The sequence below is a fragment of the Mesoplodon densirostris genome, chromosome 13 (assembly GCF_025265405.1).
Source record: "Mesoplodon densirostris isolate mMesDen1 chromosome 13, mMesDen1 primary haplotype, whole genome shotgun sequence".
NCBI lineage: Eukaryota > Metazoa > Chordata > Mammalia > Artiodactyla > Ziphiidae > Mesoplodon > Mesoplodon densirostris.
The window spans coordinates 61,780,724-61,796,119 of record NC_082673.1 but is presented as its reverse complement, the minus strand read 5'-3'; the positions used below and the strand labels follow the sequence as shown (position 1 = coordinate 61,796,119).

The 15,396-nt window shown below is 38.7% G+C and overlaps 1 protein-coding gene across 3 annotated transcripts in view; it reads left to right on the top strand.

Annotated features, from left to right (window-relative positions):
- Positions 1-15,396, top strand: part of LRP12 (LDL receptor related protein 12) — a 79,703-nt gene that overhangs the window by 48,421 nt on the left and 15,886 nt on the right. For 2 of the 3 annotated variants that reach the window (XM_060115492.1, XM_060115491.1), the window contains one exon: positions 10,551-10,686. In XM_060115492.1, coding sequence (XP_059971475.1) covers positions 10,551-10,686 — 136 coding nt within the window. Of the gene's footprint in view, positions 1-10,529; positions 10,687-15,396 lie in introns of all 3 variants that reach the window. The other variant, XM_060115490.1, reaches the window with a different exon arrangement.

The window sequence follows — 15,396 nt, the reverse complement described above, 5'->3', positions numbered from 1 at the left end:
TTCCTTTGCTGTGCAAAAGCTTTTAAGTTTCATTAGGTCCCATTTGTTTATTTTTGTTTTTATTTCCATTTCTATAGGAGGTGGGTCAAAAAGGATCTTGCTGTGATTTATGTCATAGAGTGTTCTCCGTATGTTTTGCTCTAAGAATTTTATAGTGTCTGGACTGACATTTAAGTCTTTAATCCATTTTGAGTTTATTTTTGAGTATGGTGTTAGGGAGTGTTCTAATTTCATTCTTTTACATGTAGCTGTCCAGTTTTCCCAGCACCACTTATTGAAGAGGCTGTCTTTTCTCCATTGTATATTCTTGCCTCCTTTATCAAAGATAAGGTGACCATATGTGCGTGGGTTTATCTCTAGGCTTTCTGTCCTGTTTCATTAATCTACATTTCTGTTTTTATGCCAGTACCATATTGTCTTGATTATTGTAGCTTTGTAGTAGTCTGAAGTCAGAGAGCCTGATTCCTCCAGCTCCATTTTTCTTCCTCAAGATTGCTTTGGCTATTCGGGATCTTTTGTGTTTCCATACAAAATGTGAAATTTTTTGTTCTAGTTCTGTGAAGAATGCCATTGGTGGTTTGATAGGGATTGCATTGAATCTGTAGATTGTTTTCGGTAGTATAGTGATTTTCACAGTGTTGATTCTTCCAATCCAAGAACATGGATCTCTCCATCTGTTTGTATCATCTTTAATTTCTTTTATCAGTGTCTTTTAGCTTTCTGCATACAGGTCTTTTGTCTCTTAGGTAGGTTTATACCTAGGTATTTTATTCTTTTTGTTACAGTGGTAAATGGGAGTGTTTCCTTAATTTCTCTTTCAGATTTTTCATCATTAGTGTATAGGAATGCAAGAGATTTCTGTGCATTAATTTTGTATCCTGCAACTTTACCAAATTCATTGATTAGCTCTAGTAATTTTCTGGTAGCATCTTTTGGATTCTCTATGTGTAGTATCATGTCATCTGCAAACAGTGACAGTTTTACTTCTTCTTTTCCCATTTGGATTCCTTTTATTTCTTTTTCTTCTCTGCTGTGGCTAAAACTTCCAACACTATGTTGAGTAATAGTGGTGAGAGTGGGCAACCTTGTCTTGTTCCTGGTCTTAGTGGAAATGGTTTCAGTTTTTCACCATTGGGAATGATGCTGGCTGTGGGTTTCTCATATATGGCCTTTATTATGTTGAGGTAAGTTCCCTCTGTGCCTACTTTCTGGAGGGTTTTTATCATAAATGGGTGTTGAATATTGTCTAAAGCTTTTTCTACATCTTTTGAGATGATCATATGGTTTTTCTCCTTCAATTTGTTAATATGGTCTATCACATTGATTGATTTGCATATATTGAAGAATCCTTGCATTCCTGGGTTAAACCCCACTTGATCATAGTGTGTGATCCTTTTAATGTGTTGTTGAATTCTGTTTGCTAGTATTTTGTTGAGGATTTTTGCATCTATGTTCATCAGTGATATTGGCCTGTAGTTTTCTTTTTTTGTGGCATCTTTGTCTGGTTTTGGTATCAGGGTGATGATGGCCTCATAGAACGAGTTTAGGAGTGTTCCCCCCTCTGGTATATTTTGTAAGAGTTTGAGAAGGATGGGCGTTAGCTCTTCTCTAAATGTTTGATAGAATTGGCCTGTGAAGCCATCTGGTCCTGGGCTTTTGTTTGTTGGAAGAGTTTTAATCGCAGTTTCAGTTTCAGTGCTTTTGATTGGTCTGTTTATATTTTCTGTTTCTTCCTGGTTCAGAACTGCTTTTGCTGCATCCCATAGTTTTTTGGGTCGTTGTGTTTTCATTGTCATTTGTTTCTAGTATTTTTTGATTTCCTCTTTGATTTCTTCAGTTATCTCTTGGTTATTTAGTAGTATATTGCTTAGCCTCCATGTGTTTTTATTTTTTACAGTGTTTTTCCTGTAATTGATATCTAATCTAATAACGTTGTGGTCAGAAAAGATACTTGATATGATTTCAGTTTTCTGAAATTTACCAAGGCTTGATTTGTGACCCAATATATGATCTATCCTGGAGAATGTTCCATGAGCACTTGAGAAGAAAGTGTAATCTGCTGTTTTTGGATGGAATGTCCAATAAATATCAATTAAGTCCATCTTGTTTAATGTATCACTTAAAGCTTGTGATTCCTTATTTATTTTCATTTTGGATGATCTGTCCATTGGTGAAGGTGGGGTGTTAAAGTCCCCTACTATGATTGTGTTACTGTTGATTTCCCCTTTTATGGCTGTTAGCATTTGCCTTATGTGTTGAGGTGCTCCTATGTTGGGTGCATAAATATTTACATTTGTTATATCTTCTTCTTGGATTGACCCCTTTATCATTACATAGTGTCCTTCTTTGTCTCTTGTAATAGTCTTTATTTTAAAGTCTATTTTGTCTGATATGAGAATTGCTACTCCAGCTTTCTTTTGACTTCCATTTGCATGGAATATCTTTTTCCATCCCCTCACTTTCAGTCCCTAGGTCTGAAGTGGGTCTCTTGTAGACAGCATATATATGGGTCTTGTTTTTGTATCCATTCAGCCAGTCTGTGTCTTTTGGTGGGAGCATTTAATCCATTTACATTAAAGGTAGTTATCGATATGTGTGTACCTATTACCATTTTCTTAATTGTTCTGGGTTTGTTATTGTAAGTCTTTTCCTTCTCTTGTGTTTCCTGCCTAGAGAAGTTCCTTTAGCATTTGTTGTAGAGCTGGTTTGGTGGTGCCGAATTCTCTTAGCTTTTGCTTGTCTGTAAAGGTTTTAATTTCTCCATCAAATCTGAATGAGATCCTTGCTGGGTAGAGTAATCTTGGTTGTAAGTTTTTCCCTTTCATCACTTTAAAATATGTCCTGCCACTCCCTTCTGGCTTGCAGAGTTTCTGCTGAAAGATCAGCTGTTAACCTTATGGGGATTCCCTTGTATGTTAATTGTTGCTTTCCCTTGCTGCTTTTAATATTTTTTCTGTGTATTTAATTTTTGATAGTTTGATTAGTATGTGTCTTGGCGTGTTTCTCCTTGGATTTATCCTGTATGGGACTCTCTGCGTTTCCTGGAGTTGATTATTTCCTTTCCCATATTAGGGAAGTTTTCAACTATAATCTCTTTAAATATTTTCTCAGTCCCTTTTTTTTCTCTTCTTCTTCTGGGACCCCTAGAATTCGAATGTTGTTGTGTTTAATGTTGTCCCAGAGGTCTCTGAGACTGTCCTCAATTCTTTTCATTCTTTTTTCTTTATTCTGCTCTGTGGTAGTTGTTTCCACTATTTTATCTTCCAGGTCACTTATCTGTTCTTCTGCCTCAGCTTTTCTGCTATTGATTCCTTCTAGAGAATTTTAAATTTCATTTATTGTGTTGTTCATCATTGTTTGTTTGCTCTTTAGTTCTTCTAGGTCCTTGTGAAACGTTTCTTGTATTTTCTCCATTCTGTTTCCACGATTTTGGATCATCTTTACTATCATTACTCTGAGTTCTTTTTCAGCAGACTGCCTATTTCCTCTTCATTTGTTTGGTCTAGTTGGTTTTTACCTTGCTCCTTCATCTGCTGTGTATTTCTCTGACTTCTCATTTTGCTTAACTTACTGTGTTTGGGGTCTCCGTTTCACAGGCTGCAGGTTCGTAATTCCTGTTGTTTTTAGTGTCTGCTCCCAGTGGGTAAGGTTGGTTCAGTGGGTTGTGTAGGCTTCCTGGACGAGGGGACTGGTGCCTATGTTCTGGTGGATTAGGCTGGATCTTGTCTTTCTGGTGGGCAGGTCCACATCTGGTGGTGTGTTTTCGGGTGTCTGTGACCTTATTATAATTTTAGGCATCCTCTCTGCTAAGGGTGGGGTTCTGTTCCTGTCTTGCTAGTTGTTTGTCATAGGGTCTCCAGCACTGTATCTTGCTGGTCGTTGAGTGGAGGTGGGTCTTAGCATTGAGATGGAGATCTCTGGGAGAGCTTTCGCCATTTGATATTATGTGGAGCCGGGAGATCTCTGGTGGACCAATGTCCAGCACTCAGCTCTCCCACCTCAGAGGCTCAGGCCTGACACCCGGCCGGAGCACCAAGCCCCTGTCAGCCACACAGCTCAGAAGAAAAGGGAGAAAAAGAAAGAGAGAGAGAGAGAGAGAAGGAGGGAGGAAGGGAGGGAGGAAAAGAAAGAGAGAGAAAGAAAGTTATTAAAATATAAAAAAATTAGTAAAAATTAAAAAGTAATAAAAAAAGAGAAAGAAGAGAGCAATGAAACCAAAAAGCAAATCCACCAATGATAACAAGCACTAAAAACTATACTAAAAAAAAAAAAAAGACAGTCAGTACCCTAGGACAAATGACAAAAGCAAAGCTGTACAGACAAAATCACACAAAGAAGTATACACATACACACTCACAAAAAGAGAAAAAGGACGAAAAAAAATATATATATATAAAATTACAAGAAGAGAGCAACCAAATCAATAAACAAATCTACAAATGCTAATAAGCTCTAAATACTAAACTAAGATAAATGTAAAACAGAAACAAATTAGATGCAGAAAGGGAACCCCAAGTCTACAGTTGCTCCCAAAGTCCACCGCCTCAATTTTGGGACGATTTGTTGTCTATTCAGGTATTCCACAGATGCAGGGTACATCAAGTTGATTGTGGAGATTTAATCCACTGTTCCTGAGGCTGCTGGGAGAGATTTTCCTTTCTCTTCTTTGTTCGCACAGCTCCTGGGGCTCAGCTTTGGATTTGGACCCGCCTCTGCGTGTAGGTCGCCTGAGGGCATCTGTTCTTCGCTCAGACAGGACGGGGTTAAAGGAGCAGCTGATTAGGGGGCTCTGGCTCACTCAGGCCGGGGGGAGGAAGGGGTATGGAATGCGGGGCAGAGGCCGGTGTGATGTTGCAACAGGCTGAGTGCTGTTAGTTCTTCCGGGGAAGTTGTTCCTGGATCACGGGACCCTGGCAGTGGCGGGCTGCACAGGCTCCAGGGAGGGGTGGTGTGGATAGTGACCTGTGCTCGCACACAGGCTTCTTGGTGGCGGCAGCAGCAGCCTTAGCGTCTCATGCCCGTCTCTGGGGTCCGCGCTGATAGCTGCGGCTTGCACCCGTTTCTGGAGCTCGTTTAGGCGGTGCTCTGAATCCCCTTTCCTCGAGCACCCCAAAACAATGGCCTCTTGCCTCTTCGGCAGCTCCAGACTTTTCCCCAGACTCGCTCCCGGCCAGCCGTGGTGCACTAACCCCCTGCAGGCTGTGTTCACACAGCCAACCCCAATCCTCTCCCTGGGATCTGACCGAAGCCCGAGCCTCAGCTCCCAGCCCCCGCCTGCCCCGGCAGGTTAGCAGACAAGCCTCTCGGGCTGGTGAGTGCCGGTCGGCACCGATCCTCTGTGCGGGAATCTCTCCGCTTTGCCCTCCGCACCCCTGTTGCTGCGCTCTCCTCCGCGGCTCCTAAGCTTTCCCCCTCTGCCACCCGCAGTCTCCATTCACGAAGGGGCTTCTAGTGTGTGGAAACCTTTCCTCCTTCACAGCTCCCTCCCACTGGTGCAGGTCCCGTCCCTATTCTTTTGTCTCTGTTTATTCTTTTTTCTTTTGCCCTACCCAGGTACGTGGGGAGTTTCTTGCCTTTTGGGAGGTCTGAGGTCTTCTGTCAGCATTCAGTAGGTGTTCTGTAGGAGTTGTTCCACATGTAGATGTAGTTTTGATGTGTTTGTGGGGAGGAAGGTGATCTCCGCGTCTTACTCCTCTGCCATCTTGAAGATGCCCCCTGATTCTTACCTTTTAAATGATAATTAAAAGCTTTCTCATCTTGGCTAGTAAATATTGCTGTTAGAGTGCTACTACTTATTTCCCTAAAAAGAAAAGTTCAGTTTGCTGACTTCTTGAAAAAATTGGAATAAAATTTGGACTAATTCTCAGGGATAGTATCACGTCCAACCTCTGTCTCCTTCCGGCTCAGTCCATCCTTGTATGTTGACTGTTCTGACATTTCCATTATGACAGCTCAGGTATTAAAGGACTCAAAGAAATCAAGATGCTAAGTGTGAGCAACAAACCCAGTCAAGGGCTTCCCTGGTGGTGCAGTGGTTGAGAGTCCGCCTGCCGATGCAGGGGACACAGGCTCATGCCCCAGTCCGGGAAGATCCCACATGCCGCAGAGTGGCTGGGCCCGTGAGCCATGGCCGCTGAGCCTGTGCGTCTGGAGCCTGTGCTCCGCAACGGGAGAGGCCACAACAGTGAGAGGCCCGCGTACCGAAAAAAAAAAAAAAAAAAAAAAAAAAAAAAAACCAGTCAAGTTGCAAGAAGAGGATTTTCAAACTGAAGGAGTTTCTTCCTGGCCAGGACTTCTTTGGTTCCCTGTTGAGTAGCAGGGCTGAGCTGTGTCATACGGGGCACAGCCTGCCAAAGGACCACTCTTGTACTTCCACGTCATTCATCTTGCAGATTCTGATACTCACTTGGTACTTGCCCTGTGTTGTCAGTGACCCATGGCCTTCATACTAAGTATGCTTGCTTTGTAAACTGACCAATCTGTCCAGTATTAAGCATCTTTAAGAACACAACCACTTTTCATTAATCACCCAGGCTTCTCTACTTTCCTCTTCTCTGTTTCTCTTTCCTTTGAAATAGTTCCCTCAGCATTCACTGCATACCCTTATTGCTTCTATTCTGCCCCATTCCCTAATCAGCTAACCTATAGTTAATGTATATATGTATGTTTTATTATTAAAGAAAGTTCTAGAATCCTGTTTACTAAGTCATTTTTTTAATTCCAAAGAGACTAAGAAGCAGTTTTCTCCTGCCTGCAGTCCCCATATAGATTTGTAGCAAATAGGAATCAGTCTTTAGAAGCTTTAAATCTAAGTATACCCTCTTTCTCTGTGTTATCATAGATCCTATACCTTTTCTCTCCACATTAATATAGGACCAAGACATTTTTTACCAAAACAGACCGTTTTTATCTTTATTGAAATTCTATTGAGGCAGCTTTCCATCCACTCCCTGATAATTATTCCAGGTGTCATAGGGAGCTCCCTTGTGGGCAGGAGGACTCAGAAATAGAGGACTCAGAAAGCCAGTTGGAAGATTGGGGCAGATGTATAGGAGATAAAGCAAGCCTTGATTTAAGAGGTGGTGAAGGCAGCCTCAGGTTCTGACTTTGAGATTTCTAGTTTTAGTTGCTGTGAGCTTTATTTCCTTGAGATTGCTTGTGGTATTCTTAAAGTAAGTGTCCTTCTTACTTGAATTAGGTGAAATGACTATTCCTGTTGCCAAATATGATGCCTAAGATAATAACAGTTCAGAATGTAGAATAAAGAGAAGGATTTGAGAAACACACAGTTCTGATCATGTTGAATTTGAAGTTGGAATGTCCAGTGGGCCCTTGATTATGCAAAATCTCTGGGTTAAAGGTTTTTAAACTCATGAACTATAGATCATAGTGGAAATGTAGGAGTGAATGAGATCTTCCATAGAGAGTGAGAAGAATAGTAGAAGGCTTGGGCATGAACCATGAACACCAGTATATCAGGAGCTCTCTGAAGAAGAAGGATCTAGTGCTAGAGAACTAACACTGAATAATCTGAGTTAGAAGAACCAGAAGAGTGATGTCAGCAAAGTCAAGGTAGTACAGTATCAAGAGGAAAACACAGTCAGGTGCTCTGGAAAGATCAGGTACCATTGGGAGTGAGGGTACATTTGATTTGGTGGTGAGCTCAGTGATGGCCTTTGCTTGCTAACACAGTTCCTAAGGGGTAAAGGTAAGAATTGGAAGTGTGATCTCAGTGGGTCAAAGAGAAAATGCAAAGTGATGAAATGCGAAAAAAATGTATCAATGCATCCTGATAAGTATCAGAAATGTGGTGGAAATATATTATGATGATGAGGGGGGCCATAATTTAGGGCTGAAATAGACCTTAGAGATATCCAAACAACAACTCCTTATTTTAACACATGAGGAAACCAAGTCTTAAAAAGGTTTAGTAGTTTATTCTGTGGCAAAGCTAATAGTGGCAGATAGAACAGATGGCATCTAGGTCTTCTGATTCCAAATCTGCCAGTATATATAGGCAAACTCTAAGCTCAAAAGGGAGGGAAATTTTTTTATGATTTTTAATGTTTATCACACTGAGCATTTGGATTTATTCTTTCTCATATATAAAAGGGAATAAGTTACGGTTCTGCTAGGGTATATGAATCTACATGCCCAATGTATTAATATTGTACGTATAAAAATGTTGATAAAAAGCCACTGGCTGGATCTAAAACAAAATGCCAAACTCAGTCATGTTGCAAAATTTAAGCAAAATATGTATTCATAACCCATTAAGAGAAAATAATTTTGTTTTTGATTGGGGAGACTCATTAATATTTTTAAATAATGTTATAAAAGTACTAAGTGAATTAAAAATGTAAAATACTGAATCTTAAAATAACCACTCTTATTTACGAGTGGTATGTCTTATCCTTTGGCAATTGTGTGAAAATAAAGTATTCACAACAGTATTTTTGAGCATCCATACCAGATCATCATTTCTTTAGTCTTTGGTATAAGAGCACCACCTATGGGTTTCTCAGATGTTTGGGGAAAAAAAATTTAAGCAAAACCTAATAAAATTATTTCTAGTTTTTCCCTATAATTAGTCTCTCCATCTCCACTTATTTAAAGGTTAAGAGTTGTTTGCTTTGTCATAGATTATTCCCACCCAGTTTTTGGATGTGTCTCACTGCTGTTAGATCAGCTAATAAGTATTTCAGTACTTATATGCCATTTACAGTGTTATACTTGTAAGTTAAACACAGTTTAACTCAAAATTGTATTATTCTCTTTAATGTAAATGAATCTTTTAATGAAAATGAACAGTTTTCTACATCCTGGGGGAGAGATGATAATAGTTTTTGCCAGTTTATTTGTATGTCTGTATCTTCATTAACTTAAGAATTTGTTCAGTATACTACTACAAAATGCTTTGGCAAGAGGAGGTAAAGAAAGAAAAAAGGTCTTATAAATGATTTAGGGCATCTTTTCATTAATTATTATGATAATAACTCATTAGAACAAGGTTGGAAGCAAAACTCTGGCACTTCAGTGTTAATAAGCCCAAAATAGAATCACATTTGGATAAATTTAGTCTTTTTCTAAAGTATCAAATTACACTTTTTTGTAAGGGAAATTTTACTCTTAATGAAATTTAACCAAAAAAAAATTGGAAGCTTTGTGTGTGGGCAATAAGATGTATGCTAGGCTCTTGATATATTATATCCTTGTGTTTTATGCCATGAATCTCTGTGTTTGAAAAGTGATTAAAATCAAGATCCCTTTGGCGGTATACCCTAATTCCAGACTAGACGCATTTTAGGCATGAACCTGCAGAGGTTTAAAACCTCCATTGCATGTTTTTTTCAGGGAATGGGTAATTCTATAGAAATAAGTATTGACTCTTTGAGCAATATAGCTTGCTTTTATTTTGATCATTATGGATACAAACTTTGTAAAATTACTTCCTAGCATAATTACCCTAAGTTGAGCAGACTATAACCTCTATTACACACACACACACACACACACACACACACACACACACACACACACACACACACACACACACACACACACACACACACACAGGTCGTTTTGGTAGCTGCTCTCCCCACTTCTAATTTGCTCCTTCTAATCCGCTCTCACTTTAAAAATAAGCTAATCCATTGTATCAGATAAGAGGTTCCAAGATTGTACATTTTCCTGAAGGTTTAAACATTCATTCCATTTTCTTGTAACCAGTGACTCTTTTATAAATTAAGGGAGAATAAATTGTCAGATTATCAGCTGAATTCTGGATTGGTAAAATGTGAACTGTGAGAGTTCAAGATAATGAAAGGAGAATAATACAGGGAAAGTGTTGGTAGTAGTTTGAATTTATTCTCTATTCTAAGATATTTAGATATCTAACCACATCATGCTACTTTAATCACTGACTATTTCAAACCTTTATTTTTAAAATAATTTAGGAATCATTTATGACCCCATAATAAAGTTTCAAAGTATTCATGGAATGAATTAAAGAACTGCTTTGAAGTAATTTTGAAGTAATGTTTTGCTGTTTTTATCCAATCATCCACTAACTTCTTAACAACCCAGCATCTTACTGTTATCTTTATATGTGCTTTCCTTCAATTATTTTGTTCAGAAGACTATTTATCTGATTTTTTTTAATTTAAAGTGTCCAAAAAGTAGTTCAGTTGAACGTTAACTGGTTTATAATAAAATAAATTTAAAAGTGAATTTTGAAAAAAGATAGATGGATCAACTGATCTCCCTGGCTAATGCTAGCAACCTTAACAATTTTAATGTTATTCAGAGATCCAATTTGAAAACTTCCACACCTCCCTAAGACGTATTTAATTAGAATAAGATACTTTGACTAAAAGGGAAGAAAATAAAATATTTTCATTAGAATAATAAAAGCTTTTTAAGGTCGGCAGTACTATATTTTATTGTATATGATTTGATGTCTGAAGTTTTTTTTTTAATAAATACTGATTTAATTAATGCTTTGTTTTAAAGTATAATAATTAGCTAAGATTGCTTTGACTATCTTCCAGCTTGTGGAGAAACTCCAGAACAAATTCAAGTACCAAGCGGTATAATCACGAGCCCAGGCTGGCCTTCTGAATATCCTGCTAAAATCAACTGTAGCTGGTTCATAAGGGCAAACCCAGGGGAAATTATTACTATAAGGTAATTCTGATACCTTCCTGAATTATTGTATGATATTTTATTACAAAGTATAAGTTCAGTTTCCAAGTATCATTGCTCAACATGCAGTAATATAAAAAATGATTTTTCAGAAAATATAGTAAATTATATTTATCAGTACCATCTTGAGGGTAGGAATAGCAACCCGTTCTTCCTCTTTTATTAGGGCATGTGTTTTGAATATTTTCTAGTGGCGGTAATGAATTTGCACTGAGCCATCCGTATTCTTCTAGGCAATTTTTTAACAAAAGGTACACATTTGCAGAACAGCTTATTAGGATCAACAGTGTAATCTTTGGCCATGAGACAAATAAACAGGACTCCATAATCCACTTGGAGATCTAACCCATAATCTTGGTCTTGTTAGTAGAGTCCTCTACCTTAAGGAGTTAAAACATGATTGTAGGCTATGTCTGTGTATAAAACTTGAAATAAGCTGATGGTGGATAAATACTGTGTCTAGAAAAATCTCTTTCTTTCATAGCACTGAGACAATAGAACATTTGTTAAGAATACAAAACTAAAGATACTCCTAGGGGAAATAACCATAAATTTAAAATCCTAAGAATAAATATGATATAAATCAGGAAAATTAAGATTATTTTACAGACGTTTAAAATTGCAGAGAAAAACTGTGGGAGTAAGATGTTAAGGAGGAAACATTCAGTGGAACTAGATATTGCTTGCTTAAGGAAATTATATCAAAGCTATTAGGGGGCTTCCCTGGTGGTGCAGTGGTTGAGAGTCCGCCTGCCGATGCTGGGGACACGGGTTCGTGCCCCGGTCCGAGAGGATCCCACATGCCGTGGAGCGGCTGGGCCCGTGAGCCATGGCCGCTGAGCCTGTGCGTCTGGAGCCTGTGCTCCGCAACGGGAGAGGCCACAACAGTGAGAGGCCCGCGTACCGCAAAAAAAAAAAAAAAAAAAAAAGCTATTAGGAAAAAAAAAATTTGCCTGAAGGGGAGAAAAAAAAATAGTGTACCTAAACAAAGAACCATGACACAGTTAAGAATGCCACTCCTGTCACAGAGACAGCGCAAAGGCATCTTTGACATTCTTTCATTAATTACATTTTTATAGGTAAAGATCATGGAATTTTAGATTTGAAAGAGACCTTGCAGATCGTAGACATATATCCCTTAATTTTACGATTTTTTACAAATGAGATTGTAAATTTAGCCTATTTTTGAATCTTTCCATGTTCCTTTTTTATATTAATTAACTAATGAGAAAACCAGTCTCTTGAGGAACACAATTGTAGTCTATCCCCTTTTTTCTGTGGCAGCCGTAAAACAGGGACATATGGTATGTTTTCCTTTGGTTCCTCTCTGCCCCAGGCCACATCTTTTGGAACACTGGAGCTGAGCTTCTGTGGAAGCTGTAACACTCCTCTGTGAGAAGTATGATCCCTTGCTTGATGGATTGGTAGGATGTATCATTAAGGTTATCCTTCTGCAGCAGTACCAGTGTTGGAATCTGAACAATATGCCTATTTTCTGTTACTTATAACATGACTAAGTACAAATGTGTTTACAAAGTAATATTTTACCATAGGGATTCCAAATATTTTTTAAACATAAAACTAGACTTTTTGGAGATTTTTTTTCTTGTAACCTAAAAATCAAACCCCAGGTCTTCCCTGGTGGTGCAGTGGTTGAGAGTCCGCCTGCCGATGAGGGGGACAAGGGTTTGTGCCCCGGTCCGGAAGGATCCCACATGCCGCGGAGCGGTTGGGCCCGTGAGCCATGGCCGCTGAGCCTGCGCGTCCAGAGCCTGTGCTCCACAGCAGGAGAGGCCACAACAGTGAGAGGCCCGCGTACTGCCAAAAAAAAAAAAAAAAAAAAAAAAAATCCAACCCCAAATTAAATTTGCAGCCTACCAGCTCAGTTATGTAAAACTTGGAAATTCTTGCCAGCACAAAGGAGGTGACATGGCGTACTGCCATCTGGTTCTGATCATGTGTTGGATCCTTGAGATTTCACAAAGCTACGCTAAAAACCAAGCAAAATAGTGAAATGCAGAACAATATTGGAGGTGAGCTCCACATCTAAGGGAAGATTTCCTAAATTCTGGATGGAGTTAACAAATTTGAATTTACACAGCCAGCCTCATAAAATCAGAAAGTAATTTTAGTAATCGTCCTAGTTCTTACTGAAACCATTAACATGGCAATACCAAACTTTAAAAAGATGACACACCCACATAATACACAAAGAAAGTCAAGTTTCACTTGTGAACATTGGTGTAATATCTTAAATATATTGTTCAAAAGAAATTTATACCATAATCAAATTCAGCTCATTTAGACACACAATTGAGTCAATATTAGGAAATATTAAATTAATTTACCATATTAACAAGTCAGAGAAAAGGTATATGATGATCTAGACTAGACAGATGTTTTAAAGCTTTTTGGTAAAAACAAAATCAGCATTCATTCCTGAGCTTAAAATAATTAAAATCTAGATAAAAGAGAGAAACTAAAATTACCAACTATAAACAAACAATATTTAGACCTCTCCTTATAAAACTGGTTAAAGATGGTGATATATAAACATTTTTATCCCTTCCCTTTAAATCTTCCCAAATCCACAAAGGCCACCTTATCCACAGGAGGTAGAGGATTGGATTCTTGTTCCCTGCTTGAAGCCAAGGAGTAGGGTCAGGATATTTTGCTCAAGAAAGGAGGCTGAAAAAAACTTCTACTAACCACTGCTTGAACTTTCATGGGGCTGAGAGCTTAGAAAGGTAGGAGACATACCATAATAAATAGGAATTTAACTAAGTCCCCATTGACTCTGTGACGGGGTGTATAATACTACTCTGAACCACCATCTTAGGACTGGTTTTGGGATGGAGACCTAAGTGGAGGTAGCTACAAAACAGATGCCGTGGAGGAACATAGGAGGAGATAAAATTTTAAAAACAAAACAAAAACAGCACCAAAAATCTTTCACAAAAGAAAAGGGTGCAACCCAAATTTCTAGAATGTTTGAAAAACTTTAATACTAACCAAAACAGCCAACAAAATCAGGTTGGAACAGATTTACTACAGATGTTGTACACTTTAATATATTGGGGTTTTTTTCTTAACCTTTTTTATGCCACAAACACTTCGGTAGTTTGGTGAAACCTATAGATCCTTTCTCAGAATGTTTTTAAATTTATAAAACAAAACACATAGCATTACAAAGGGAACCAATTATTCCTGAAATATAGCTATCAGATATTTTTACAAATTTATTATATGATAGTACATATATGCTTATTTATTAACGTATTAGTGAGCAAGCCATGCTTTTAACAATTACTATTTTCAAAGTGGTTTTGAGTGTAAATAGTTATTCTAGATCTCTATTAAAACTGAAATGTAAGATGAAATTATCTGTGATTTCTATTGGTGACAGTGTGAGAGGTACTATAAAAACTATTCATGGGACTTCCCTGGTGGTGCAGTGGTAAGAACCCTCCTGCCAATGCAGGGGACATGGGTTCGATCCCTGGTCCGGGAAGATCCCATGTACCGCGGAGCAACTAAGCCCGTGTGCCACAACTACTGAGCCTGCGCTCTAGAGCCTGAGAGCCACAACTACTGAGCCCATGTGCCACAACTACTGAAGCCCGCGTGCCTAGAGCCCGTGCTCTGCAACGAGAAGCCACCGCAATAAGAAGCCCATGCACCACAACGAAGAGTAGCCCCCGCTCACCACAACTAGAGAAAGCCCACATGCAGCAACAAAGACCCAACGCAGCCAAAAATAAATAAATTTATTTAAAAAAAAACTTCATGGTTTGTTGTTTATATTCATAAGTGAAGGAAATGTTAAATTTCAGTTACAGATGGGTGAAAATAAAGTAAATTTTTCTACTGAATTTGAGAATTTGAGAGAATAGAAACACTGAATACTCTTACTTGGACTTTATTAGACCAAAGCAGAGGGAAAGAAACTTTTATAAAAAACCTTCAAAAACCTATTAATACAGAAGAATACAGGAAAGTAGGAAAATGAGAACCCCATTCCCCACCCCAAATAGAAAAGCTATTCAATCAAAAAAAACTCACTTAACCTTTAAAAGATAGACTATCCGATCAGGTTTATTGGTTGGTTGATTGATATGATTCCTCTCCAGTGGGCTTAATAAGAACATACCTAAAACGGCACCAACAGAAAGTCTAAAAAATGAGGATAGGTGGGCTTCCCTGGTGGCGCAGTGGTTGAGAGTCCGCCTGCTGATGCAGGGGACGTGGGTTCGTGCCCCGGTCCGGGAGGATCCCACATGCCGCGGAGCGGCTGAGCCCATGAACCATGGCCGCTGAGCCTGTGCGTCTGGAGCCTGTGCTCCGCAACGGGAGAGGCCACAACGGTGAGAGGCCCGCGTACTGCAAAAAAAAAAAAAAAATGAGGATAGGAAAAGATAAGCTATGGAAGTACAGATCAGGAGAGAGCTAGTGCAGGAAGGTTAACATCAGTTGTAATTAACCTTAAGACACAAAGTATTAGTGACAAATGGAATAATCCACTAGGAAGATAAAATCCTGGTTCAACGTTGTGTACCTAATAACACAGCATAAAACACAAGCAAAGCAGTTACCAAGTTTGACCAGGTTTGACTAGTGCACAATTCAGTGGAAGTTTCTAAACATATGTTTTAATCTGAATTTAATACATTAAACAGGAAAACAATTAGTAAA